Source organism: Cnephaeus nilssonii (assembly GCF_951640355.1).
Source record: "Cnephaeus nilssonii genome assembly, chromosome: 2".
Taxonomy (NCBI): Eukaryota; Metazoa; Chordata; class Mammalia; order Chiroptera; family Vespertilionidae; genus Cnephaeus; species Cnephaeus nilssonii.
The window spans coordinates 17216094-17241060 of record NC_137073.1 but is presented as its reverse complement, the minus strand read 5'-3'; the positions used below and the strand labels follow the sequence as shown (position 1 = coordinate 17241060).

The 24967-nt window shown below is 54.5% G+C and overlaps 1 protein-coding gene across 2 annotated transcripts in view; it reads left to right on the top strand.

The window, feature by feature from the left end:
* The window catches only part of PPL (periplakin), a 51093-nt gene that overhangs the window by 11742 nt on the left and 14384 nt on the right, over positions 1-24967 (top strand). For both annotated transcript variants that reach the window (XM_079798796.1, XM_079798795.1), the window contains exons 2-12: positions 13490-13589; positions 18331-18485; positions 19153-19273; positions 19838-19963; positions 20050-20091; positions 21130-21291; positions 21396-21503; positions 22404-22499; positions 23667-23789; positions 23934-24080; positions 24666-24817. In XM_079798796.1, the coding sequence (XP_079654922.1) occupies positions 13490-13589; positions 18331-18485; positions 19153-19273; positions 19838-19963; positions 20050-20091; positions 21130-21291; positions 21396-21503; positions 22404-22499; positions 23667-23789; positions 23934-24080; positions 24666-24817 (1332 nt within the window). The remainder of the gene's footprint in view (positions 1-13489; positions 13590-18330; positions 18486-19152; positions 19274-19837; positions 19964-20049; positions 20092-21129; positions 21292-21395; positions 21504-22403; positions 22500-23666; positions 23790-23933; positions 24081-24665; positions 24818-24967) is intronic.

The following is a 24967-nucleotide window of genomic DNA, read 5'->3' as shown; positions in this document are numbered from 1 at the left end:
TTGGGCAAGTTTCTTAACCCCTCCAAGCCTCAGTTATCTTCATCTGGAAAATGGGGAGACAAGAGTTGTTGACTGCTATAAAATGTCTGCTCAATTCAACACCTATTTATTGAGCCCCAAGGCTTTGAATTAAGGGCTACAGAAGGGCCCCCCAAAGATGAATAAGTCCTATCGTCCAGAAGTTATAGGCAGGATTAAGAAAGCGCCTCAGTGACTATAAGGATGCCTACCTCCTAGGGCTGTAATTTCAATGGGTAGTGCATGAAAGGGCTGAGCAGGCCATAGGCACCCAGTAGGTGCTCTTATTGTTTAGTTATTCGTATTCACCAGTCATTTCCTGAGTGCCTACTGCACGGGCCTTTGTGTCAGGGACGGGACAATGTCCAGGAGTGACAAGCCTTCACTCTCTCAGCCAGGTAGTGTTTAAAGAAGGTGGAGACTGGGGCCACCCAGCACCCTAGGTGAGCTTCCCACCAGTTCTGGGGGTTTCTAGGGAGGCACTCAGGCCTTGGCTGGCCCTGGGGGCAGGCAGGACCCACCCAGAAGAGGGTGACAGCAGCAGGAGGCCGGGACCCTTCTATGGCTCTGGGAGGAGCAAGGTTGGTTCCCGGGAGAGGTGTGCACCCCTTTACATTCCAGACATTCCATGGCGGGTGCCTCCTGCTCCTGCCTGCTCCTGCGCACACCCACTGAGGCACAATTAACCTGGAAAGGGAGGAGCTGGAGACGTGTTCACGGGCTGGAACATGGGGCCTGACTCAGGCCTGGAAGTCGAGGTGGCTTTGGCCAGGGAGGGAGAGCTGTCCCCACGAGACATGCCCCTTCCCCTCCGGTTGTCATCTCTACACACAGAAAGCGGAGCTGTGACCGATGGTGTACAGAACATACTGGGCAGGAAGGAACAGCTGGAGGGGTCACAGGGTGTGACCTGTTCCCTGGAGTGGCGGTTCAGGAAAGGGGCCATTCTCCCAGCTGGAGGAGGGATGGCTGGGCAGCAAGCCAGGTGCCCTGGATCTGCCCATGGCCTGTGGGTAAGGATGCTGCCACTCTGGGGGCCTGGAAAAGGGTGTTGGGCAGCGTTCTGCATGCCCAGGCCTACCACACCCAGGCACCATGCTCTGTTGGGCAAAGTAGGAGCCTTGGATTGTTTTGAAGCAGGCAGCCAGGGATCCATAGGCAAGACCTGGCTCTGGGCAGGTGTCTGGCCAGCCTGTGTGGGTCTGGTGGGAGAGTGGCAGGGAGCAAAGGGAAAGGCTATTTATTATGCATCTCTAGGTACCAGGCACTGAGCGAGGCAGATAGATGCTCCGAGCATCCGTCAGCCTCTTTAAGGCAAAACAGATAGCTGGCTATGGGCTTAGAGCAAAGTGGTCCAGACGCCTCAGAATTATCCGAGCCGTGCCCTCCTGTACAGTAACCACTAGCCACGTGAGATGTGCTTAGAACACAGGAGATGTGCTGCGTGTGGAAACTACCTGCCAGGCTTCGAAGACGTAGTGTGAAAAGAGGAGTCTAAAATCTCTCATTAATAGTGTCCTATTGGCTACCTGTCAATATAATATTTAGAATGAAATACCTTTAAAAAAGGTAAGTGTACCTGTTTCTTTTGTCTTTTTTCATGTGGCTGCTGGAAAGCTAAACTACAAATGTGGCACATTCAGTTCTTTTGGACAGTGGTGGCCTTGAACTCAAAGTGACATAGTACCCCCCCCCCCCCCCAATATGTTTCCCACCTATTGAATGTGTCTTCCTGTTTGCTACTTGGCCAGCTGATGCCATAATCCCATTGTATGGATGAGGAAATGAAGGCCAATGAAATAACACGCATTGTTACTCCAAACACGGGCAGAAGTTCATTTGACTGTTGCTGGGACAAGCTCTGTACTGGACACTGTGGACATGGCAGTGAACAAAATAGACAAAAGCCCCAGCAACTAGCCTTTGTGATGTACCAGCCACGTCCTCGGTGCTTTACAAGGATCATCTCCTTGAATTATCTCAACCCTCTGGGGTGGGATCGATTCTTATTCCCAGTTCACAGATGAGAAAACTGAGGCACAGAGAGGCTAAGGAACCTGCTCGAGCCCACACCCAGGTTGGAGTGACACCAGTCTGCATTCTTTCTCCATGCCAGCTGACTCAGCCCTCCTCCCTGCAGGCAGGATAGAGAGAACGGGCCAGCTGGTTCAGCGAGAGCTGAAGGCAGCCATCAAGGGGGGCTCTGCTGTGGATTGGAGGGTTGGCCATGCATGGTGTCCTCGGAGGGCCTGGTCTCTCCTGGGGGCAGGCGACTGGGAAGCAGGTACTTCTGGGAGCCATAGGGTCCAGGGAGGAGGTGGAAAGACCAAGTGGGACCACTGGGCTTGTGGTCAGGAGACTGAGTCTCAGCCGGGTGGTCCTGGAGGTGACCCATGAACAGAGACCCACAGAGGGCGTGGCAAGTGCAAAGGCCTCAAAGCAGGAAAGAGCCCCACACACTTGGGAAGGGAGGCCAGGCGCAGGGATGAGGGCTGGGGGCGAGAGCGGCTGGTTCTCGGGGCCTAGGGGGCCTGGGCAGGAGGGTAAGCTCTATTCTGAGAGCACTGGGGAGCACTGGCTAGTCTGAAGCCGGACAGGGGTGTGTGCTTGGTTGCATTGTTGAAAGGTCTCTCTGACAAATGTGCTGAAGTTGGCTCCGGGAGGCAAGAGTCGGGGTGCAGGGAGGTGGTTGGGGTGGCCGTTTCACCGGTCCAGCTGAGCGGCGGCGGCCTTGATCAGGTGGAAACCATGGGGCAGAGGGAGGACAGAAGCACTGAGAGCTGTTACCAGGTGGAGCCAGTGGAGGAAGAGATGGGGATCAGGGCGGTTGTTGGGGTTCTGCTTGAACAACTGGGTAGACGGGCCTTCCCCACCCTCCCTTCTGTGGTTCCCTCCTGCAGACGGGAGTGTTCCCAGAGCAGCAGAAACCCCATCATGGAGACACCCTGCACCCCTCTCATCTCCGAACCTGTAGAGGCGATCCTTGGCCCAAACTCAAGATGGGTCAGCCGGGCCAGCCCGGCATCTGCATCCTCCCAGCAGCCTCATTACCCGCATGCGTGCAGCAGCCTCTCCCTGCAGAGCTTGGAGGAGGCATTTCCAAATATTGAGGTTCCTTGTGAATTCTCCACGCCCGGTGAGGCAGCATCCATGAGACAGAACCAGAGCGTGTCTGGGCTTGCATGCACATCAGTGTGAATGGCGGGGGTAGCCTGGGGTCCTTAGCTCCTCACTGCCAGTGGGCTCTGACGTTGGCCTTGGCTGCTGGCTTTTATCAGCTCCTGAAAAGGAGCCCAAATCCCTGGACTGTGACCTCTGGTGGCAGCAGAGAGCCTGGGCTCCCCCCCAAGGTAGCACTTTATTCTCTCAATTAACCCCCACCCCAGCTCTGTGGTGTGCATACCGCCATGACCCCCATTGACAAATAGGGAAACTGAGGTTCAGAGCGGCTAAGTAATTTACAGCTTAAAAGGACTGAGCCAGGATGTAAATCCAGGATATCGGCCTTAACCCCCAGGTTGTAACTACCTAGAGCTGTACTGCAGGAAAGGGTGAGGGCATCGCACGGAACCAAGGCAAGAGGTGACTATCGGGTCCCTCGAGACACCTGGGTTCTCTTTCCTTGCCCATGTGAAGCATCCACGGTGACCTCGGGTGCCACCTCTGTCCCCATATTCTTTTTTTTTTTTTAAATATATTTTTATTGGTTTCAGAGAGGAAGGGAGAGGGAGAGAGAGATAGAAACATCAATGATGAGAGAAAATCATTGATCGGCTGCCTCCTGCACGCCCCCCACTGGGGATGGAGCCTATAACACAGGCATGTGCCCCTGACCGGAATCGAATCCGGGACTCTTCAGTCCGCAGGCCGACACTCTATCCACTGAGCCACACCAGCCAGGGCCCCATATACGTGATGGCTCAATGACCAGACCATGGGCCATCCTGGGCCACAGCGGATGTCACATGGTCCTGGATTCTAATCCCAGCTCTCCACTTTGACTTCTTCGGCCGTGAGTGGCTACCTGTAAAGCAGGTCGGACTGTGGTTATTGAATTTCTAACTCCCAGGGACAGAGCCGGGGTACCTGATGCCTGTGAGACTCTCAGGCCCTCTCCCCACAGCCCCAGCGCTCTGACTACATCCTGGGACACAAAGAGGTGCCTGTTCTGGGCTGATGCCTGTGGGCTCAGGCCCAAAAACCTGTTTGTGCCTGAGTGTGTCCTCAAACCCAGCCCTGGCCAGCCTGCACCCCGTTTCTCCCTTCTTGTGCCTGAAGTCTCATAGGCAGACCAGGCCTAATAAACAGGGCTGCCTGTCACACCTGGGACAGGACCTGGGCCTGCACTCGCCCCACACTCCGGCTTCCCCAGCCTGAGAGAAGAGAACCGGGGCTGATTCTCCGGAGAAACGGCCCCAACTGCCCTGTGAGGCCCTCACCTGCCTTGTGAACCCACCTGCAGCCCTGACCACAGCCTGGGCTGGGCTGAGGGGCCATTTCTGGCGACAACTGAGTTCTGGGTCCCATCAGAGGTGGGCATCCCACGTGCCTCATCACCCAGAAGCATCTGCTCCTATGGCGGTTTGCTGGGAAATCCAGAAATCTAGAAGGAGCCTTTTTAAAAACACAAAAAACTAAAACTAAAATATAAACTTTTTTCTAACGCCCCCAGTTCCCCCTAATGTCCATTTTCTGCCCCAGGATCCATGTCCCGTTTAGTTGTCATGTCTCTTTGGTTGCCTCCTGTCTGACAGCTCCCCAGTCTTGTCTTTTGTGACCTGGACATTTCCGAGATGTGTTTTGTAGATCTGTCCTCAGTTTGGGTTTGTCTGCTGGCTACTGGCAATGAGATGGAGGCTGTGTGTGACTGTGCAGTGAGATGGAGGCTGTGTGTGACTGTGCAGTGAGATGGAGGCTGTGTGTGACTGTGCGATGAGATGGAGGCTGTGTGTGACTGTGCGATGAGATGGAGGCTGTGTGTGACTGTGCAGTGAGATGGAGGCTGTGTGTGACTGTGCGATGAGATGGAGGCTGTGTGTGACTGTGCAGTGAGATGGAGGCTGTGTGTGACTGTGCAGTGAGATGGAGGCTGTGTGTGACTGTGCAGTGAGATGGAGGCTGTGTGTGATGGTGGCGATGAGATGGAGGCTGTGTGTGACTGTGCAATGAGATGGAGGCTGTGTGTGACTGTGCAGTGAGATGGAGGCTGTGTGTGACGGTGGCAGTGAGATGGAGGCTGTGTGTGATTGTGGCAATGAGCTGGAGGCTGTGTGTGATTGTGGCAGTGAGATGGAGGCTGTGTGTGACTGTGCAGTGAGATGGAGGCTGTGTGTGACGGTGGCAGTGAAATGGAGGCTGTGTGTGACTGTGCAGTGAGATGGAGGCTGTGTGTGATTGTGGCAATGAGATGGAGGCTGTGTGTGACTGTGCGATGAGATGGAGGCTGTGTGTGACTGTGCAGTGAGATGGAGGCTGTGTGTGATTGTGGCAATGAGATGGAGGCTGTGTGTGACTGTGCGATGAGATGGAGGCTGTGTGTGACTGTGCAGTGAGATGGAGGCTGTGTGTGACTGTGCAGTGAGATGGAGGCTGTGTGTGACTGTGCGATGAGATGGAGGCTGTGTGTGACTGTGCAGTGAGATGGAGGCTGTGTGTGACTGTGCAATGAGATGGAGGCTGTGTGTGACTGTGCAGTGAGATGGAGGCTGTGTGTGATTGTGGCAATGAGATGGAGGCTGTGTGTGACTGTGCGATGAGATGGAGGCTGTGTGTGACTGTGCAGTGAGATGGAGGCTGTGTGTGACTGTGCGATGAGATGGAGGCTGTGTGTGACGGTGGCAGTGAGATGGAGGCTGTGTGTGACTGTGCGATGAGATGGAGGCTGTGTGTGACTGTGCGATGAGATGGAGGCTGTGTGTGACTGTGCGATGAGATGGAGGCTGTGTGTGACTGTGCGATGAGATGGAGGCTGTGTGTGACTGTGCAGTGAGATGGAGGCTGTGTGTGACTGTGCGATGAGATGGAGGCTGTGTGTGACGGTGGCAGTGAGATGGAGGCTGTGTGTGACTGTGCGATGAGATGGAGGCTGTGTGTGACTGTGCGATGAGATGGAGGCTGTGTGTGACTGTGCGATGAGATGGAGGCTGTGTGTGACTGTGCGATGAGATGGAGGCTGTGTGTGACTGTGCGATGAGATGGAGGCTGTGTGTGACTGTGCAGTGAGATGGAGGCTGTGTGTGACTGTGCAGGGAGATGGAGGCTGTGTGTGACTGTGCGATGAGATGGAGGCTGTGTGTGAGTGTGCGATGAGATGGAGGCTGTGTGTGACTGTGCGATGAGATGGAGGCTGTGTGTGACTGTGCGATGAGATGGAGGCTGTGTGTGACTGTGCAGGGAGATGGAGGCTGTGTGTGACTGTGCAGTGAGATGGAGGCTGTGTGTGACTGTGCAGTGAGATGGAGGCTGTGTGTGACTGTGCAGTGAGATGGAGGCTGTGTGTGACTGTGCGATGAGATGGAGGCTGTGTGTGACTGTGCGATGAGATGGAGGCTGTGTGTGATTGTGGCAATGAGATGGAGGCTGTGTGTGACTGTGCAATGAAATGGAGGCTGTGTGTTATTGGGAAGGATTCCGCAGATGTGATCCTGTGTCCCCCTCAGTGCCAGGTGTCAGGAGTCCCACCCTGGTGATACACCGTCTCCCTGGCAATGTTAACCTTGCTGTCTTCACTGTGAAGTTGCTGTTTTCCAGAAAGAAGCACGTGGGATCCCCAGGAGAGAAACAGGCTCCCTGGGGAAGAACTCCGTGCACAGTTCAGGGAGCAATGTAAGGGCTTCATTCTGTTGCAGATGCAACCCTGCGGGGAACGAAAGCGCAACAAATATGTGTTGCACGCACAAATGTCATTGTCACCTTTGGGGAACCCCTGCAATGTGCCAGGCGATTTGCAGGCCTTCATTTGGCACCTGTGTACCGGCCACTGTTTAGGTGCTGGTGAAACAGTAGTGACACCCCACTTGTGAGTTTGAATCCCAAATCTGCTTTGGCACCCCTAGACGCTGCTCTTAACCTCCAGCTCAATCCTCGAACCCCAAAGTGATCTTTGAAACCCAATTCTCATGTGTCCAGAAGTGACCCTGACCCTCCCCACCCACCTCACTTAACTAGGTGGGATGTACCACCCCCATTTTACAGATGAAAATGAAACCGAGGCTCAGAAATATCAACAGCCCCTCCAAGGTTACACCCATGGTTGGCGCGGTCAGGATTTGAACCTGTCTGGTTCCAGATACCAGCTGCCCTCTGCGTGACCTTGGGCAGGTGCCTTCGCTTGTGAGGGCCTCAGTTTGCTCATCTGTGTAATGAGCGGGTGGGGCTGGATGACTTCCGAGGCCGCTTCCAGTGCCCACGGCCACTGCCCGCAGCTCTGGCGTCCATGTAACACTTCTAAGTGGAGGGAGGGCTAGGCATGCCCTCTCCCAGCATGCCACTCAGATCCGATTCCCGTCCCTTGCCAGGTGGGTGGAGGTGCCAGGTGAGTGTGTGGGTGGGACAGGACTGGGACAAGGATCACGGGAAGGGCTGTATCTTGGCCTCCATCAGCCCAGCTGATGGCCTCCAGGATGCCACGTCTGGCTGCCCCTTGTGGCTTATTAACGAGATGAAAAGCTGGACCTGCCCAGCCAGTTCCCAGCCAGTTCCCAGCCCTCCTGGGATCTGCACCCTTCCCTCTGGGCTCCCCAACCACCGCATTCCTGCGCGCCTGGCACGGGGCTGGAGCTGTCATGCGGACACGTTGGCTCCTGTGGCCAATGGGTGGCAGGAGGAATGAGGACCCTTTGGGGCCTCTCATTCAGGACCCTAAACCCAAAGGGTGAAGGTGTTGGAGCGATGCCCCGGAGGCCTGGATTCTCATCTCGGCTCTGCCCTGCTTTCTGGCAGTGGGTCTGTGGCCCAGTGACCTAATCGCTCTGCGCCTCAGTTTTCCTAAATGGGAGAAGAGTGCTGCTTCGGGGGAGACGGGGAGGGGGAAGGGTAGGATTAAATGAGTTCTTCTATATGTGACTTGCTTAGCACCAGCCAGGTACATGGTCACCCCTCTGTGAGTGTTAACTAGCATCCTCCAGGCCGCTGGGTGTAACCTGGAGCTGGCCCAGCCTCCATGCAAAGCAGGATAAAGGACTGACTTTATTTTCTTCTTCCCAGAGGCCGAGGGAAGAAGAAAATAAAACCCTACCATTTATAAGTGACACTTACACAGCCTTATTGAAATATAACCCATATACCATACAATTCACTCATTTAAAATATGCAATTCAATGGTTTTTAGTGTATTCAGCAAATTATACAGTCATCACCACAATCCATTTTAGAACATTTTCATCACCTCAGAAAGAAACCCTCCCCCTTAGAGTCACTCCCCTCTCCTCGGCCCCTGCCAACCACTCACCATTTTTTTTTTTTTTTTTTGCTTCTGTGGATTTTTCTGGTCTGGCTATTTCAGATAAATGGAATCATACAATATGTGACACCTGGCATGATGGTTCCAGGGTTTCTCAGTGTTGTAGCATGTGTCGGACTTCACTCCTTTTCTGGCTGAATTGTATTCCCTGTGTGGTTAGACCACACTGAGTCATTCATCGGTTGATGACCACTTGGGTTGCTGCCACTTTTTTGGCTGTTGTAAATAGTGCTCTGTGATCTGTGAACGTCTGTATACAAGCTTTCCTGTGGACCTATGTCTTCATTTATCTTGGGTGGATAGAATTGCTGGGTCATATGGCAACTTTATATTTCACCTTTTGAGGAACTCCCACACTGTTTTCTAAAGTAGCTGCACCACTTTGTAGCCCCACCAGCAGCGTGTGAGGGTTCCGATTTCTGAACATCCTTGTTAACAATTGTTATTGTCTGTCTTTTTTTATTATTTCCATCCTAGTGGGTGAGAAGTGGTATCCTATTGTGGTCTGGGGCCCTTGGCATTTTTTTATTGGTAATCCTTACCCGAGAATATTTTTTCCATTCATTTTTAGAGAGAGTGGAAAGGAGGGAGTTGGGGAGGAGAAAGGGAGGAAGGGAGGGAGAGAGAAACATCGATGTGAGAGAGACACATCAATTGGTTGCCTCCTGCACATGTCCCAACCAGGGCTGGGGATCGAACCTACAACCCAGATACATGCCCTTGACCAGGAATCAAACCCACAACCCTGCAATGCCTGGGCCAATGCTCTGGCCACTGAGCACACCAGCCAGGGCTGGGGCACTTGGCATTTTAAGTTAGTATGTTAAGTGCTGATTGTGTGCAGGAGCCCTTACAGGATAGTCACATGGGTTTGCTAATGGCCTGCACAAGGGACTTGCCTGGGTTGGAATTCTAGCTCTGACATTTAATTATTGTGTGACTTTGGGAAAGTTACTGAACCTCTCTGGTCCTCAGTTTCCACATCTGTAAAGTGAGGGTGATAAATAATGATTATCCACCGGGCCTACACCTACCTCATAGGGTTGTAATGAAGATTAAAGAAGTGGGTGGGAGCCTGGCGTGTAGAAAGTAAATATGAGCTGCTATTAGAATGGTGCTGGTGGTGGTTGCTATATATGTTGGCTCATGTGATTTTTCCCATGAGTAGCTGTTAGCCTAGTTTTGATCATGTGGCTCTAGAGCAGCGGTCGCCAACCTTTTGGACCTCACAGATCACCAGTGGTCTGCAGACCACCAGCTGGCGACCGCTGCTCTAGAGCAAGACTTCCCTGGGAGAGAATCCTGGCTCCACATTCACAAGCTGTGTGACCCTGGGCAAGTGCCTCGACATCTCTGAACCTTGGTTTCCTCATCTGTAAAGGGGCATACAAACCTCCCCAGGGAATTAGGGTGTGGGTACTGCTGGGGTGGTGTCTTCGAACCTGTCTGCTGTCTTTGTCAAATTACCATGATGCCGGTGTGGTTACCCCAGTCCACAGATGGAGAAACTGAGGCATGTTAGGGTAAGATGGTCCAAACAACGAACAGCCCAACAGGACTTGGAGCCCACGCCTTTGTGGCCCAAAGCTCCCGCTGAACCCTCCTTTGCTCTCCAGTAGGAGCCCAGGTCCCTGGGGCTGGCTGTCTCCATCCCCCGCTCTGCCCCATGTCCCCTTCCGGTTGGGCTTTAACTAGAATAATGGCAGCCAGGGTGGGTCCAGCAGGTGCTTTCCTCACACTTGCCCCAACCATTGAAGGGGCTGGGTTGGGAACTGGCCCCACACCCAGAGGTGCAGCTGGGCTGGGCCCGGGAGAGATGAAGGCCCCACCTAACCCACACTGCAGGTTCCTGATGGTGGCCAACACCGTCATGGGTTAAATATTTGGGTTGAAACTCCCTACGGTCTCAGTAGGCCAGGCTAAGGATCAGTGGCTAGGGTGGGGCTGAGGGACCCAGAAGTGCTCACATTCCCCAGGTGGTCTGCCCAGTCAGAGGGTGGGAGCAATAGGGGTTGGCCCAGCCCTTATCCCTCCTTACCCAGATCCTCTATCCACAGTCCCCTCTACTGAGCCTTCCCGGCCACTCCACTGAATATCAGCTTTCTCTCTTGCAGGACTTCTCAGAGCCTTTACTGAGTCATACACTTATGGAGGGGTTGGTTTTTCCCAACTGCCTTGACTGGCAAAGGCTTCATTCTGAGAGTGACTTAGAAGCCTGGGATTCCTGGGACCCCACTTTGGGAAAGGCTGCTTCCTTGGTTGACTTTGCAGAGGTGTGGCCTGGGTCTTGTCATTCTCCCTGCCCCCCTCCCCCCCCCCCCCCCCCCCGCCGCCGCAGCAGGCCCTCAGGCAAGGTTTGGGACATGGATAGATAGACTTCTGTTTGCTGCACCCATTTCTGCCTCCCGACTTCTCCCTATACCAGCAGTTCCTGCAGTGTTGGGCCTCAAACTCAAGAGGGATAGGGTCCTCTGGGGACCCTGTAGAAACAACAGCAACAATAATACAGCTTCCTGGGCCCAGCTCTGGAGATCTGGGTTCAGGAAGTCTGGGTTATGTCTGGGAATCTGAGGTTTTCATGCCATAGCATATGGGTCCCAGGACTTGATGTGAGAAATTCCACTCTGAAAGCTGGCAGCCCCCTTGGCTTGAGGGTCAAGAGCTCTGCTCTGGCCCAACCAAAGAGACACTCTCAGGACCTGTCTTTTTTATGGCCTCTCCTCATGGGAGCCTTCTGCCCACGAACCCACGTCTTCCTCATCCTTTAGAACCCAGCTACCACCACCTCCTCCAGGAAGCCCTCCCTGATAACCACCCCCCCCCCCCCCCAGCTTGTTAGGAGGCTCCTCTGGGCATCCCCAGCTGCCATGCCTGCCTCATTCTTGTGACTATTTCTGTAAATGCTGATTTCCTTCTTGTCTAAGGGGTGAATTCTCAGAGGGCGAGGCTGTGTCTGTGTGCAGTCCTGGGCCTGCTGTGCTAATGAGTGCAGGTGGAATGAAACTTCTGGCTGCTTGGCTGCTCAGGCCCACCGTGGCGTTGGTACAGAAGGGCTTTTTATGGAGATTGGGGTTCGTGGAGTCAGTATAAAAGGGTTTTTTATGGAGATTGGGAGACTGAGCACTAACCTTGACCATCTGGCTGGCTGGGCGACCTTGGCCCAGTTGCTTTTCCTTTCTAGTCTGTTTCTTCCTTTGTTTAAAGAAAACAACAGCAAAGGTGGGCTGAACAATGGTCAGTAAAGCTCTTTAACAACAACAATCACAAACCTTTGTGAGACTTGCTAGAGGTGCAGCTCTTTGCCTGTACAGCCTCACTCCCATTCACAACGCCCACCGTGACAGGTGCAGGTGTTCCATCTGACGCGGAAACAGGCACAGAGCGGTACCGCAGCTTGGTCAAGCCACACAGCCAGAGCCTACTTGTGATCCCAGGGCTAAGGTCTTCACGACCTTAGTAAAACATACCACTTGGTAAAACATACCACTCAGTAGTGTTTGCCAGAGTGGCATGTGATGAGATTTCGGGGTTCCTGTATCGGGAGAGAGCACAGAAACGTGGCTCAGGAAAGCTGTTCTGATTTCAGAGCAGCTCTGGAACTCCCAAGAGAAAGTCTCTGCTCGGTGCTAACAGAGCTCTGGCTTGGCTGTGATACATGCCAACCTCTGCTGTGAAGTAAGAGGGCAGGGCTTGGTCTTGTGCAGGCCACCAAGCATCAGCTGGAACCTCATGCTGCCATTGTACTAGTACTTCCATGGAATTTGTTTTGGTGGTTACTTCCATTATGGAAAGGGTTTCTGGTTTTCTGTGTACAGGGAGGAGCTCAACTTCACCTTTTAAGTAAATTTATTTAAATACTAATGGCCCGGTGCACGAAATTTGTGCACATTAAAAGGGGATTAATCAGAGGAAATATTTTAATATTGCTATTTGCCCTTTCTCTATAATAGAAGTGTCAGAGATGAAAGAACATTAGTAAAATGTATATGAAAACCTTCCTCCTGTCAGAGTCTGGGGCGCAACACGGGACCCAGAGTCAAGTCCCCATCCACCCACATGTGCCTCAAAATCACAAGAGACTCAGACCCGGCTGCCCGCCCCCATTGGGCTAGATCCAGACCGGGCCAGTCCCACCCTTGTCAAGCCCTGCCGGGCAGGGGGCGTAGCCTCAGGTCCCCTGGCCCGGTGCCAGGACGGGGGTGGGCGTGGCCTGAGGTCCCCCAGCCCAGACCAGGGCGGGGGGTGTGCCTTGAGGTCCCCTGTCAAGCCCGGCTGGGTGAGGGATGGGGCCTGAGGTCCCCTGTCAAGCCCCACGGGGGCGGGGGAGGGTGTAGCCTCAGATTCCTGCTGATTGATCTTTAAGGCTCCTTATGGGAACTTGGCTTCAGCTGTGGGTGCAGCCATCTTTGTGACGGAGTGATGGTCAATTAGCATATTCCCTCTTTATTAGATAGGATAAAGACTCTGTAGATTAACAGAAAAGTATCAGGTGTTTAACAATCAGGGTGCTTGCACAAAAACTTGTACCTGAATGATTACAGTAGCATGATTTGTAATGCCCAACCGTGGAAACAACCCAAATGCCCATCAGCAGATGAATGGATGAACAACATGTGGGCTATCCGTGCAATGGAATATTATTCAGCCATAAAAAGGATACGGGGCTTCTTTTCTGGGTGATGAAAATATTCTGGAATTAGGTAGTGATGACGTTGCATAACCTCGTGACTGTATTAGAAAGCACCGAGTTATATACTTTAAACGGGTGAATTTTATAGTATGTGAGTTACATCTCAATAAAAAATACGGGAAAATGAATAAGAGTGTTCTGCCAACCTGGCAAAAGAGAAGCGGCCGAGTGAACGCCCGGAGCGGGGGCTGATTGCCCCCAGGTGCTGTCTTGTTTCCGTGGCTTTAGTGACTTCCCCCGGGGACAGCCTGGTGGCAGGGCCCTGTGGGGACGTGGCCCTGCCCCTCTTCCCCGCTCACCTCCTCCTCTCCTGCCCGCAGCATCTCTAACAAGGAGCTGTCAGAGCTGATCGATCAGCTGCAGAAGAATGCCGACCAGGTGGAGAAGAACATCGTGGACACGGAGGCCAAGATGCAGAGCGTGAGTGCCCGCACTTCCTACCCGGTACCCCCCTGAGCCTCAGCCCCACGCAGGACCAGGTCTTGTCTCACGCAGAGGTTCCCACCTAGGGTCATTCTGCCCCCTGGGGCACATGTGTCCACATTTGGAGACATTTTTAGCTGTCACAACCTAGGGGGTGCAGTGGATGGGTATCTAGTGGGATGCTATTAAACACCCTGTAGGGCACAGGACACCCTCCCTCCCCCCCAGCGATTCAGTATCAGATGTCAGCAGTGCCGAAGTGGAAAAACTGAGGAGGAACCTTGTTATGGCTTTTAACACCAGCCCCCCACCCCGGGTACTAAGTTCCTGCCGCTTATGGGCCCCTGGAAGAGAACCACAGGTTCAGGAGGATCCTGTCGTTAGGACCCTCGTTGCCACTTACTGTGTGACCTTGGGCAAGTCACCTTACCTCTCTGTGCATGTGATTCCCTCTGAAGGGGTAAGAGTGATGGTCCCTATTGCCCAAGCTGCTGTAAAGAGCCGATGAGATTATTGAGTCAATGAGATTATTATGCAGGTGCAATGCAGGCCTCAATATTATCATCAATATCATCACTCTTACTTCTCACGCAACCACTGCCATTACTCAGACTCATATGATCCTCCTCCTTTTTGAGGGAAGAGAGAGGAAGTAGCTGGGGAAATCACTTTCCCTCTCCGTGCCTCAGTTTCCTTCTCCTCTCTGTACATGGGGATAACGACAGTCCTGAGCTGTGGTTTCTTCTAAGGGTGCTGAACCACGCAGGACACTGGAGCTGCACTCCGACTGTGAGCTGCTAAGATGAAAACTCCACCAGCCCAGGGCAGTTGAGTTTGTACCCACTTTGTAGCTGGAGAAACTGAGGTTCAGAGAAGGCCAGGGTAATTAGTCAGTGACAGAGCTGGCCCCAGAGTCATCCCAGAGGTGGGGTAGTCAGATTTAGCAAATAGATTACAGGATACCAGTTAAATTTGCATTTCAGAACACAAATAACAATGTTTTTTATTATAAGTATGTCCCTTGTGCTATTTGGGAAATACTTACAGTACGAAATTGTCCATTGTTTATCTGAAATTATAATGTAACTGGGCGATCTGTATTTCAGCTGCCTTCCTACCCAGGGGGTGGCTAAGAGGAGTGGGGGACTGCAGGGAGACAGGTCACGAGGGAGTAGGTCTGGCTGGTCCCAGTGCTGTCCCCAGGGCCAGCCGAGGGCCAGTCCCAGGCAGCCAGGAGACCTGAGGGGCTGGGTGGGCTGGGGATGGCACGGCTGTCAGTGAGGAATGGGGACAGGAAATGCAAGTGGGCACTCTGTTCCCTGCCAGGTACCCTTCCCTCCACTCCTTCCTTGCCCTCACCTGCCGGGCCCCCTCCCGCTTCCTTGCCTCAGTGCCCACCCCGCCAGCCCCTTTTCCTTCCACTTAACCCTCCCACCCGGCTCCTCCTGTGACTTTTCACTCTGTCACACTCTGTGTTCTTTCTTAAGTGAAAACAGCTTCTGGGGTGTGGCCTTTCCTTCTCCTAATAAAAGCAATGTGTTCATTATGGACATTTCAGGACTGGTAAACAAGTATACGGAAGCAAATTAAAATCATGCATAATTCCACCACCAGAGAGATCTATCAGCTATTAACATTTTGATGTATCTGACCTTTACTTGCGTGTTGTGTGTGTATGAATAGGGTCTCTGTTTATTTGCTTAGAGTAATGACTCAAAACTATCTCCCAAGGATGTATTTGGGAGATAATTTTGAACTGTTTTTTTAAAAAATAAATTTTTATTGATTTCAGAGAGGAAGGTCGGAGGAAGAGAGAGAGAGAAACATCAATGATGAGAGAGAATCATCAATTGGCTGCCTCCTGCACACCCCACACTGGGGATCGAGCCCGCAACCTAGGCATGTGTCCTGACCGAGAATCGAACCGTGACCTCCTGGTTCATAGGTCAATGCTCAACCACTGAGATACGCTGGCCAGGCTGAACTGTTTTTTAACTTTGAATGAACAAACTCAGAAAAAGAGACCACACTTTGAAGACTGCATATACACTAATCTTTTTTCTCTTTCTTTTCTCTTCCTGTTTTTTTTTTTTCAAAAGAAAACATCATTATTGATTTAATTACCCCAAAGTTCTGTAGAATGTTCCTACTTTTTAAAAAGATTTTTTAAAAATTGCTTTTTAGAGAGAGAGGAGGAGAGAGGGAGAGAAAGAGAGAGAGAAACATTGATGTGAGAGAGACATCAATTGGCTGCCTCCTGCACGTCCCCTAACAGGATCGAGCCCACAATCTGGACACGCGCCCTGACCGGGAATCGAACCGGGGACCTTTCAGTGCATGGGATGACACCCAGCCAACTGAGCCACACTGGCCAGGGCGAATTTCCCTATTTTTTAAAATTGAAGTGCGATTGGCATAACATACAGTAATCATGTAAAGTGAATAATTCAGTGGCGTTTCGTACACTTGCAGCGTTGTGCAGCCACCACCTCTATCTGGTTCCAAGGTCTTTTTGTCACCAAAGGGAAACCCCACATGCATTAGCAGTCCCTCCTCCCAGCCCTGGCAGTCACCAATCTGCTGTGCTTATTGTGGATATTCCATATAAGCAGCATCATACAATATATGAACTTCTGTGTTTGCCAAAATTTTAAACGTGCAAAGTTGGAAGATGGCATAGGGTACAGCCGGATCCCTGCCGCTCAGATCCCACCAGTGACTCCTGCTGGCTACTGTCCGTCACTCTACGTGTGATGCATTAGATATGTCAGTCTCTGTGATATTTTTAGTTTAAAAACCCTTTGTATTGGGGTGTAACTTACATAAGGAATGTAGAAAGCATCCAAATGTAAAGAGTTCGGCCGCATGAGTGTTTCTATCAGTAGGCGCCCGCGTCTCCGCCGCTAAGTCCAGATAGAGAACATTTCCCAGAAAGCTCCCCGCGACCTTCCCAATCCATATCCCCCGAGGGAACCCCCGTGCCTACTCTCTCCATCGACTCTCTCCACTCTCTCCATCGTTGGGTCTGCCTGACTTGGGACTCTGGAGCACCTCACCTCCAGGGCATTAAGCTAGCTGTTCCTTTCCGGTCTTGGCTAGCACGCTTTGAAAAGGCTTGCATGAATTGGGTAATGACTAATTTACTTCCTCCTTTTGCAGAGTAAGTCTTTGACACTCTACCTGCCCAGGAGAGCTTCAGCTCAGCTGGAGATGAGGGAGCCGATAACATTCCACCCCAGCCAAGAACCAGGATGTTTTGTTGTCGTTTTTTAACTAGCCAGGCCCAGCCCTTTGGCCTTCTGACACCTGGGCCTCACCCCCAAGCCCGCCTGCCCTGGCCGGCCGGGGTGGCCGGGAGAGGAAGTGATGTCTGTACCGCCACGCACTCCTTTTGACTTTAGTCATATCTGCCTTCCTTCCTTGCCCTTTCTTGATAGCTTTATTGAGGCTTAAATTAGACATCAGAAAAGCTCCCCCTCAGTGTACGAGGCAGCCACTGTGAGTATCTTCGCTGAGGGGCGCAGTTCTCGTCCCCCAGGAAGATCTCCTGCGCCCGTTTGTTATCATCGATTCCCACTTCCATGCAGCCCCTGCAACCACTCACCTGATTCTGTCGCTACGGGTTTCACGTAAATGGACTCCTGCGTGCCCTGGCCTTTGTCTCTGGCTTTTCTCACTCCCTTAGCTTCTGGCCCTTCCACGTGCGGCAGTGGTTCCCTCTGTCCGCTGCTGTGGGCATCGCCGTGCCCCCGAAGCAGGAAGCAGGTGTTCCTTATTCCCATGGCAGAGATGGAGACACCGAGACCCAGGCCGGGAGGGCACTGGCCCCTACAGGACCCCGTTACACCTGGTCTGTCCTCGGCCCAGTCACTGACTTATCACCACCTCCCCTGTTGGCCTGGGGTGCCCAGGGCCTGGCACAGTGCCCGGCCAGTCTTCACGAGTGTTGATTAAGTGAATTAAAGGCCTGTGTTTAGAAACCTGCCACCCTGACTGCCTGTTCATTGTTCTTCCCTAAACAAGCAAGACCCCGGACTCAGTGACTTATGGCTTGTTCCCCCCAGATGTCCACCCACTGTGTTCATTCTCGCCACGTCCCAGCACGGGCCACCTCAGCGCTCACCTGGGCGCTGTCGCCCTCTCAAATGCCTGCCCTCTCAGCCTGTACCTCCTCCCTGCAGAGCCAGGAGGCGTGGCTTTTAAAGATATGTGGGGCCATGTCACTTCCCTCCACAGAGCCACTCGGTGCTCTGGCCCCCACCCCACAGCCCACAGGTGCTTTGGGCTCTGGCCTGCCCTGCCCACCTCTCAGCTGCAGCCATGGTGGCTTCTCACAGCTTGCCTTTTCCTGCCTCAGGGCCTTTGCTCAGGCGGTTCCCTCTGCCTTGACCCCTCTTCCCTTCCAGCCTTCATTCTTACCCGTGTCACCACCTCAGAGGAGCCCCACTGACCACTGGAGCTAACGCAGGCCCCCCTCATTCTACCTCTGGTGCGCTTCCTTGGTAAACACTGACCTGACAAACTTGCCGTCACCTTGGTGAGGTTTAGCTGTTGACATGCCTCCCTGGTGGTCTCCCCACTGGGCTGGGCTGCATCCCAGAGCCCCACACAAGCAGGCATTTGGGCTCTGTTTGCTGAGGGGCTGGAGGCGAGGACAGGCATGGCTGGGGAGTCCCTCCCATCCCTGCAGACCCCCTGAGTCCCTGTCTGATGTGCCCCTCTCCTGTGCCTCTCACAGGACCTGGCCCGGCTGCAGGAGGGCCGGCAGCCCGAGCACCGGGACGTGGCCCTGCAGAAGGTGTCGGACTCGGAGAAGCTGCTGTACATGCTGGAGGCGGATGCGGCCATCGCCAAGCACATGAAGCACCCCCAGGGGGACATGATCGCCGAGGAGTAGGTCCCTCTGCTTCCGTTCTGAGGGAGCCGCCTGGCCGGGCAGGAGGGCCGCAGCCCACCCGCACTCAGGAGCCGCATCCGGGCTTCTTGGGGGCGAGCTGGATGCCAGGCACATGCCACACACTCTGTTATTCTCATGACAACCCACTTGCAGTCGGGGAGACAACTCGGAGCACTGGTGTTCCCTGCTCTGCTCATAGGGTGACCCCAACTTCCTGACCGTGCTGTCCGACCTCCCGGCTCTTGAGCACGCTTTCCCACCCGGACTCCCGCCCGGCCCCATGCTCATGGCTCTTGCCTTAGCTCCATGTGGCTAAATCGGCACCTAAGACAGCAGGGGCCAGGGTCTCCCAGTGCCTCACAACCCCCTGTGCTCGTCCCTGCCATGACCCATACCCACTGAGGCCCTTGCTAGATAGTGGGCTCCAGCTTGTTTCTTCCAGAACCTTCTATGGCCTGGGCACACAGTGGGCCCTGGGGAAGTGTTAATGGAAGAAGGAAGTAGGAAAGTAGATAGGAGGAGAGCACCAAGGCCCTGTTACCTGGAGCCCAAGGCCTGTTACCCTGCCCTCCCAGGACGCTGGGCAGAAAGTTGGGGGGCGGGGGGTTAAGGCAGTGCCCTGCCCACTAGCTCGCTAACCAGGGCGGCCACTCTCACACTCAGCATCCGTCAGCTGAAGGAGCGTGTGACCAACCTCCGTGGGAAACACAAGCAGATCTACAACCTGGCGGTGAAGGAGGTGGACCCACAGGTCAACTGGGCGGCACTGGTGGAAGAAAAGCTGGTACGGCCCAGGCTGCAGCTGGGGAGGGGCCGTGTGTGGGGGGAGAACCCGCCACTTAACGTCACCACAGTCACGCGGGAGGTAGTCGCGTCCCCGATGTTTTCTGATGTTTGTGTCCATGAGGAGAGCGAGGCTCAGAGAGGTGCAGTGCCTCGCCCAGAGTCACACAGCAGAGGTGATGAAGAGTAAGACCCTCCTGGGATCGCCCTCCAACCTGGCTCGTTGGGGTCCTGGCAGGCTGGCCGGTTTCTGCCCAGCCACTGCTCTTCCCATGCCCTGGCCAGCCCATCTCCACGGTGGAGGGGCGCGTCCACGGGAGCCCAGAGCCCTGGTTCAGTGGCGTGACGCTGGGCTCAGCCGTCTGTGAAACGGGCAGGGTAACCGTGCGAGCGTCTGAGGGTGCCGTGAGATTAGATTAAATGAGATGACGTACAGATAAAGGTGACAGCCTCTCCTGCGTCCCTCATGGGCCACTTGGCTCTCTCCCCGGCTGGTCCTGTGAGGAGGAGTCCCCGGCCCCGGCCCCGCCCCTGCATTGTGCATTGTCTCCATCCTCCCGTCCAGGACAAGCTGAGCAGCCAGAACTTCGGAACAGACCTGCCGCTGGTGGACTACCAGGTGGAGCAGCACAACATCTTCCACAACGAGGTCAAGGCCATCGGGCCCCACCTGGCCAAGGACGGGGGCAAGGTGAGCGCCCGGGGTAGGCGGGACCCGGGCAAGGAGGGCTCACGCCCGCACCCCGCCCTGACCCCTGTCCCCGGCTCTGTCCTCAGGAGCAGAACAGCGAACTCCAGGCCAAGTACCAGAAACTGCTGGTGAGAACGGGGTGGGAGGGGCTGGGACAGGAAGCATGTGCAGTTCAGAGTGGAGGGAGGTGGAGCGGGAAGAGATGGTACCCAGGGCCCCTGCTTGCGAGGTGCCCCAGTTTGCCCTGAGCTCATGGAAAACCCCAGTAGATCCCATTTACTTATTGGGGTACAGCCTGTCCTACAGTTTGCCTCTTGTTTCTTCATTAAGCACCTTCTGTGTGCCAGGTTCGATGCCACATGCTTTATAAGCAAAAGTTTTCTATTTTCAAAACCTTTAAAGAATGAATTCTTTTAGAAACGCTGCAGACGGTTCAAGCACCCCAGCTGTGGGAATGGGTGGGGGTGGAGCACAGCTGTTAGCAGGCTCTGGGGCCAGACTGCCTCCACCCTTGGTGGGTGGGGAGACCTTGAACGAGCTCCTTAGCCTGGGAGCCTCAGTTTCCTCATCTGTAAAGTGGAGTTACTGCGAGTCCCTGTCTCATTGGATTGCTTTGCAGGTGACATTAGTTAATGTTGGGGAAGATCTTAGCACAGTTTGGGCTCATGGTGGCCCCATGCATGTGTTAGCTGCTGTTCTTATTTGCAGAGTAAAATGTGGCTGTCCCTCCTCCTTCCCCATCCTCCCTGCCTGCCCAGCCCTTTCTCAGATGTAAAGCCCTAGCAATTTCTGCTCTCCTATCCATCTAAACAGTGACCTGACAGAGATAAAGTGGAAGCTGTAGCTGCTAATTTTTATTGAGCACCAACTGTATGCCGGACTTTGGGCCTTGTGTGGGGGTCAGTGCTGTCATCCCCATTGTGCAGATGAGTCACTGGGGCTCCACAGAATGTCCGTGCCATGAGGGTTCTGTCTGCTTTGTTCACCGCTGTATCCCAGGGCCTGCAGCAATGCCCAGCACTTAGTAGGTGCTCAGTAAATGTTTGCCGAAAGAATGAATGCGTTTCAGAGGGTCGGTAACTTACCCATGGGGGTTCAGCCGGGCCAGAGCCGAGCCGGCCGCTGCAGGTGTGGAGGGAAGTCTCAGCCCTGTCCCCACCCCGCAGGCCGCGTCGCAGGCGCGGCAGCAGCACCTGAGCTCGCTGCAGGACTACATGCAGCGCTGCACCAACGAGCTGTACTGGCTGGACCAGCAGGCCAAGGGCCGCATGCAGTACGACTGGAGTGACCGCAACCTCGACTACCCCAGTCGCAGGCGTCAGTACGAGGTGGGTGCTGAGGCCTGGGGGGTGGGGGCGGGGGCCAGAAGGGACCACAAGGCTGCCAGGCTGCGCACTGAGCCCCTCTACTGCCCCTCCTCCCCCCAATGCAGAATTTCATCAACCGGAACCTGGAGGTCAAAGAGGAGAGAATCAATAAGCTGCACAGTGAGGGAGACCAGCTGCTAGCTGCTGAGCACCCTGGGAGGAACTCCATTGAGGTGTGTGCGCACCGGGAGGGGATGCCTCCTCCAGGGTGGCCTCAGGGCCACCTTGCTGTGGGCCTCCTGGACTTGGGCAGCCCCCAAGATAGGGGGGGTGTTCGTCTGTCTGCCTGTCTCATTATTCTGCCCGCTCATCTTGCTCTCACCCTGCCTCCTCTCATTATCTTGACCCTTTGTCACACCCTGCTCTCGGCCCCTGAAGTCCATATGGCACCTCTATCAGTGTCCTGGGGCTGCCCTAACAAATGACCACAAACTGGGTGGCTTTAAACCACAGGATTTATTCTCTCATAATTCTGAGGACAGAGGGGTAACATCAAGGTGTTGGCAGGCTTGTTCCCGCTGGGGGAGGGTTCTTCCTGCCCCTCTGCCTGCTTCCGGCTGCGGCAATCCTTGGCCTTCCTTGGCTGGGGCTGCATCACTTCTATCTGCACTGCTGTTCACAGGGCCTCTGCCTGTGTCTCCTCTTCTTACAGCAACACCAGTCATTACACTTGGGCCCATCCTAAACCCAGGTGATTGCATCCTGAGATTCTTTCACCAATTACATCTGCAAAGACCCAGATTCCAAATAAAGTCTCATTCTGGGTTTGGGGTTGGGGAGATACCATTCACCCTCAGGACAGTTTTTTAAAAGCACCGCTTCGGGCAGACACAGCCCCTCCTGTGCCTTATGCACCGCGCAGCCCAGGCACCTGTGCAAGGAGCCCTGCTCGGCTCCGTGACACGCCCCCTCTCTCCTCTTCCCACCCCTGGGGAGGAGCTGGCTGCCCCTGTGGGAGCCACACCTGGGCAGGTGCCGGATGCCTTCTCCCCCGCCGCTCTCTGGTCCGGGATCCCACAGGCCTCTTCCAGTGCCCCAGGCACTGGCCCGGCAGTGACCCCCGTCTCTGGCAGGCTCACATGGAGGCCGTGCATGCAGATTGGAAGGAGTATCTGAACCTGCTCATCTGTGAGGAGAGCCACCTGAAGTACATGGAGGACTACCACCAGGTACCCGGCCTGCGCCCACTGGTGGGAGCCCTCCGGGCCTGCTCTGCCCACGCTGGGCACGGGTGTGCCTCCAGCTTGCCCGGCCCTTTCAGTCTTCCCTGGGGGCCAAGGCTGGGGGGTGAATTCACCAGGTCAATGTGAGGCCAGGAATGAATGTGCGGGTTTTCATTTTGGTAAAATATATATAATATGAAATTTGCTATTTTAGCCATTTTTAAGCATACAATCCAGTGGCATTCATTACATTCACGATGTGGTACAACCATCACCACTGTCTTTCCAAAACTTTTCATCACCCCAAACGGGAGCTCTGAGCCCGCTAACAGACACTCCCCATTCCTCCCTGCCCCGGCCCCGGGTAACCTCTGGTCTGTTTCTCCGGGTTGCCTGTTCTAGATATTGCATATAAGTGGAATCACAGGCTCTGTGGCCTTGGTGGCTTCTTTCACTGAGCATGTTTTCAAGGGTCATCCGCGTTGTAGCATGAATCAGAATGCCGTTCCTTTTTATGGCCATATAATATTCCCCTGCGTGGACAGACCACGTCGTGTTTACCCATTCATCTGTTGATGGAGACCGGTTGTTTCATAGGAATGTGTTTTTTAGGAAGAGCGGCGGGTGACTAATGATTGTGCGGTCTGGGGACGCTTGAACTCAGATGACCCTTCTGTAACTCCTGGTTCGGTGTCTGAGCCCTGCTGGGCCGTGAGATTCACAGCATCCCAAAGTGCCATCCGTGGCTGCAGTCCAGGGGACAGCTGACAATGAGTGATTCCAGAGTTGATGAACTAAAGAATGGGCAGGAGAACTTTCTAGAACAAAGTGGGGAGGCTTGTCTTCCATGTATCAAAAATGAAAGCATAGCATTATCAGGGTGACCCTGGCACAAAGAGGAATGAAATGTAAGAGCACCAAAGGTCATCGGTGTGCACTTGAAAGTTAACAGGTCGCAGAGGTGGTCACGTGGACGGGCGGGAAGGGACCTGGCTTCTTCCTGTGAGGCCTTCTTGGGAGCCAGGCCTGGGCGGGCTGGGTGTCCACGAGCCTGTGGACTCAGGGTGAGTGGGAGGCCCAGCCCCAACTGGGATTGGACTTGCAGCCACAGCCAGGATTAGCTCAGGCGTCCTAGTGGCTTCATGTTCGTAATTGGGCCACCTGGTCTCCTAGTTCCACAAAGACGTGAAGGATGCTCAGGAGCTGCTACGCAAGGTGGATTCAGACCTGAACCAAAAATACAGTCCTGACTTCAAGGACCGATACCAGATTGAGTTGCTGCTTCGGGAGCTGGATGTGAGTGATGGTCCCATGAGTGACTCCAGGTGTCCCCTCCCTGACCTCAGCCCCGAGCCGGCCCCCCACAGCTCTCCCCTGCTGCCTGGCCCCCACCCCCCGGGGGAGGCTGCATGATCTCACAGTGGCATTCCCCGTGCTCAGGACCAGGAGAAGGCTCTGGACAAGTATGAGCACGTGGTGCAGGGCCTGCAGAAGCGAGGGCAGCAGGTGGTGCCCCTCAAGTACCGCCGGGAGACGCCGCTCAAGCCCATCCCCGTGGAGGCGCTCTGTGATTTCGAGGGTGACCAGGTGAGCTGTTGCCCAGGTGCCCCAGGCAGGCCGGGCCCAAATATGCCTCTTTTATGTGTCACTGGAAGGTCTTAGGGGTGACCTTGCTGAATGAGGGCCTCAAACATTTTCAGGAACCTGTGCCCGTCATTGGGGTCATTCTCTGCCAGGCCTGCGTGCCGCCCCCCTCCCCCCCGTTAGCTGCCCTGGCCTTGTGTGCTATCAGCTTAGCAACCCCAGTCATTCCAGCAGGAGTGCCAGGGAGGGTTCTCAGTGGCCCAATTTGACTCATGTCAGCCTCAACCAGTCACTGGTGGTGTGTGTCAGGGGATAATGCCATTCTCTCATTGGCGGGCCTGAGTCACACGTCCATCCTGAGTAGTAAAGGACTGGGAATGGAGAAGGGAGAGGCCACATGGAATGGGAATGGGGGGAGTTCTAGTCCTTCCCAACTAGGGGACGATGTCTTGGGAAGGATCTGAGAGACGGGCTGACTCCCCAGGTGCCAGAGTTGGTGGGCAGGACCAAGGTGGCCTCTGGGCTCCCAGGCTACCAGCCAAGGCAGGTCTCTCTGTGCCTTCTCACTGTTCGGCCTGCCCATGCCAGGGCCTGATCTCAAGGGGCTACAGCTACACCCTGCAGAGGAACAACGGAGAGAGCTGGGACCTCACTGACAGCGCGGGAAACACGCTGACCGCCCCCGCCGTCTGCTTCATGATCCCACCCACCGACCCCGAGGCCCTGGCTCTGGCCGACAGGTACAGGCTCAGGAGGTAGCCAGCATGGACTGGCCCCACCCCTTGGGCCCCTTTGTTGCCCTGGGTAACACCCCCACACCTGTACCCACGTGGAGTGCTGCAGATCAGTGGGCGGGGGCGGATCCTGTTGGCCAGGCTGACTTGCTGTGT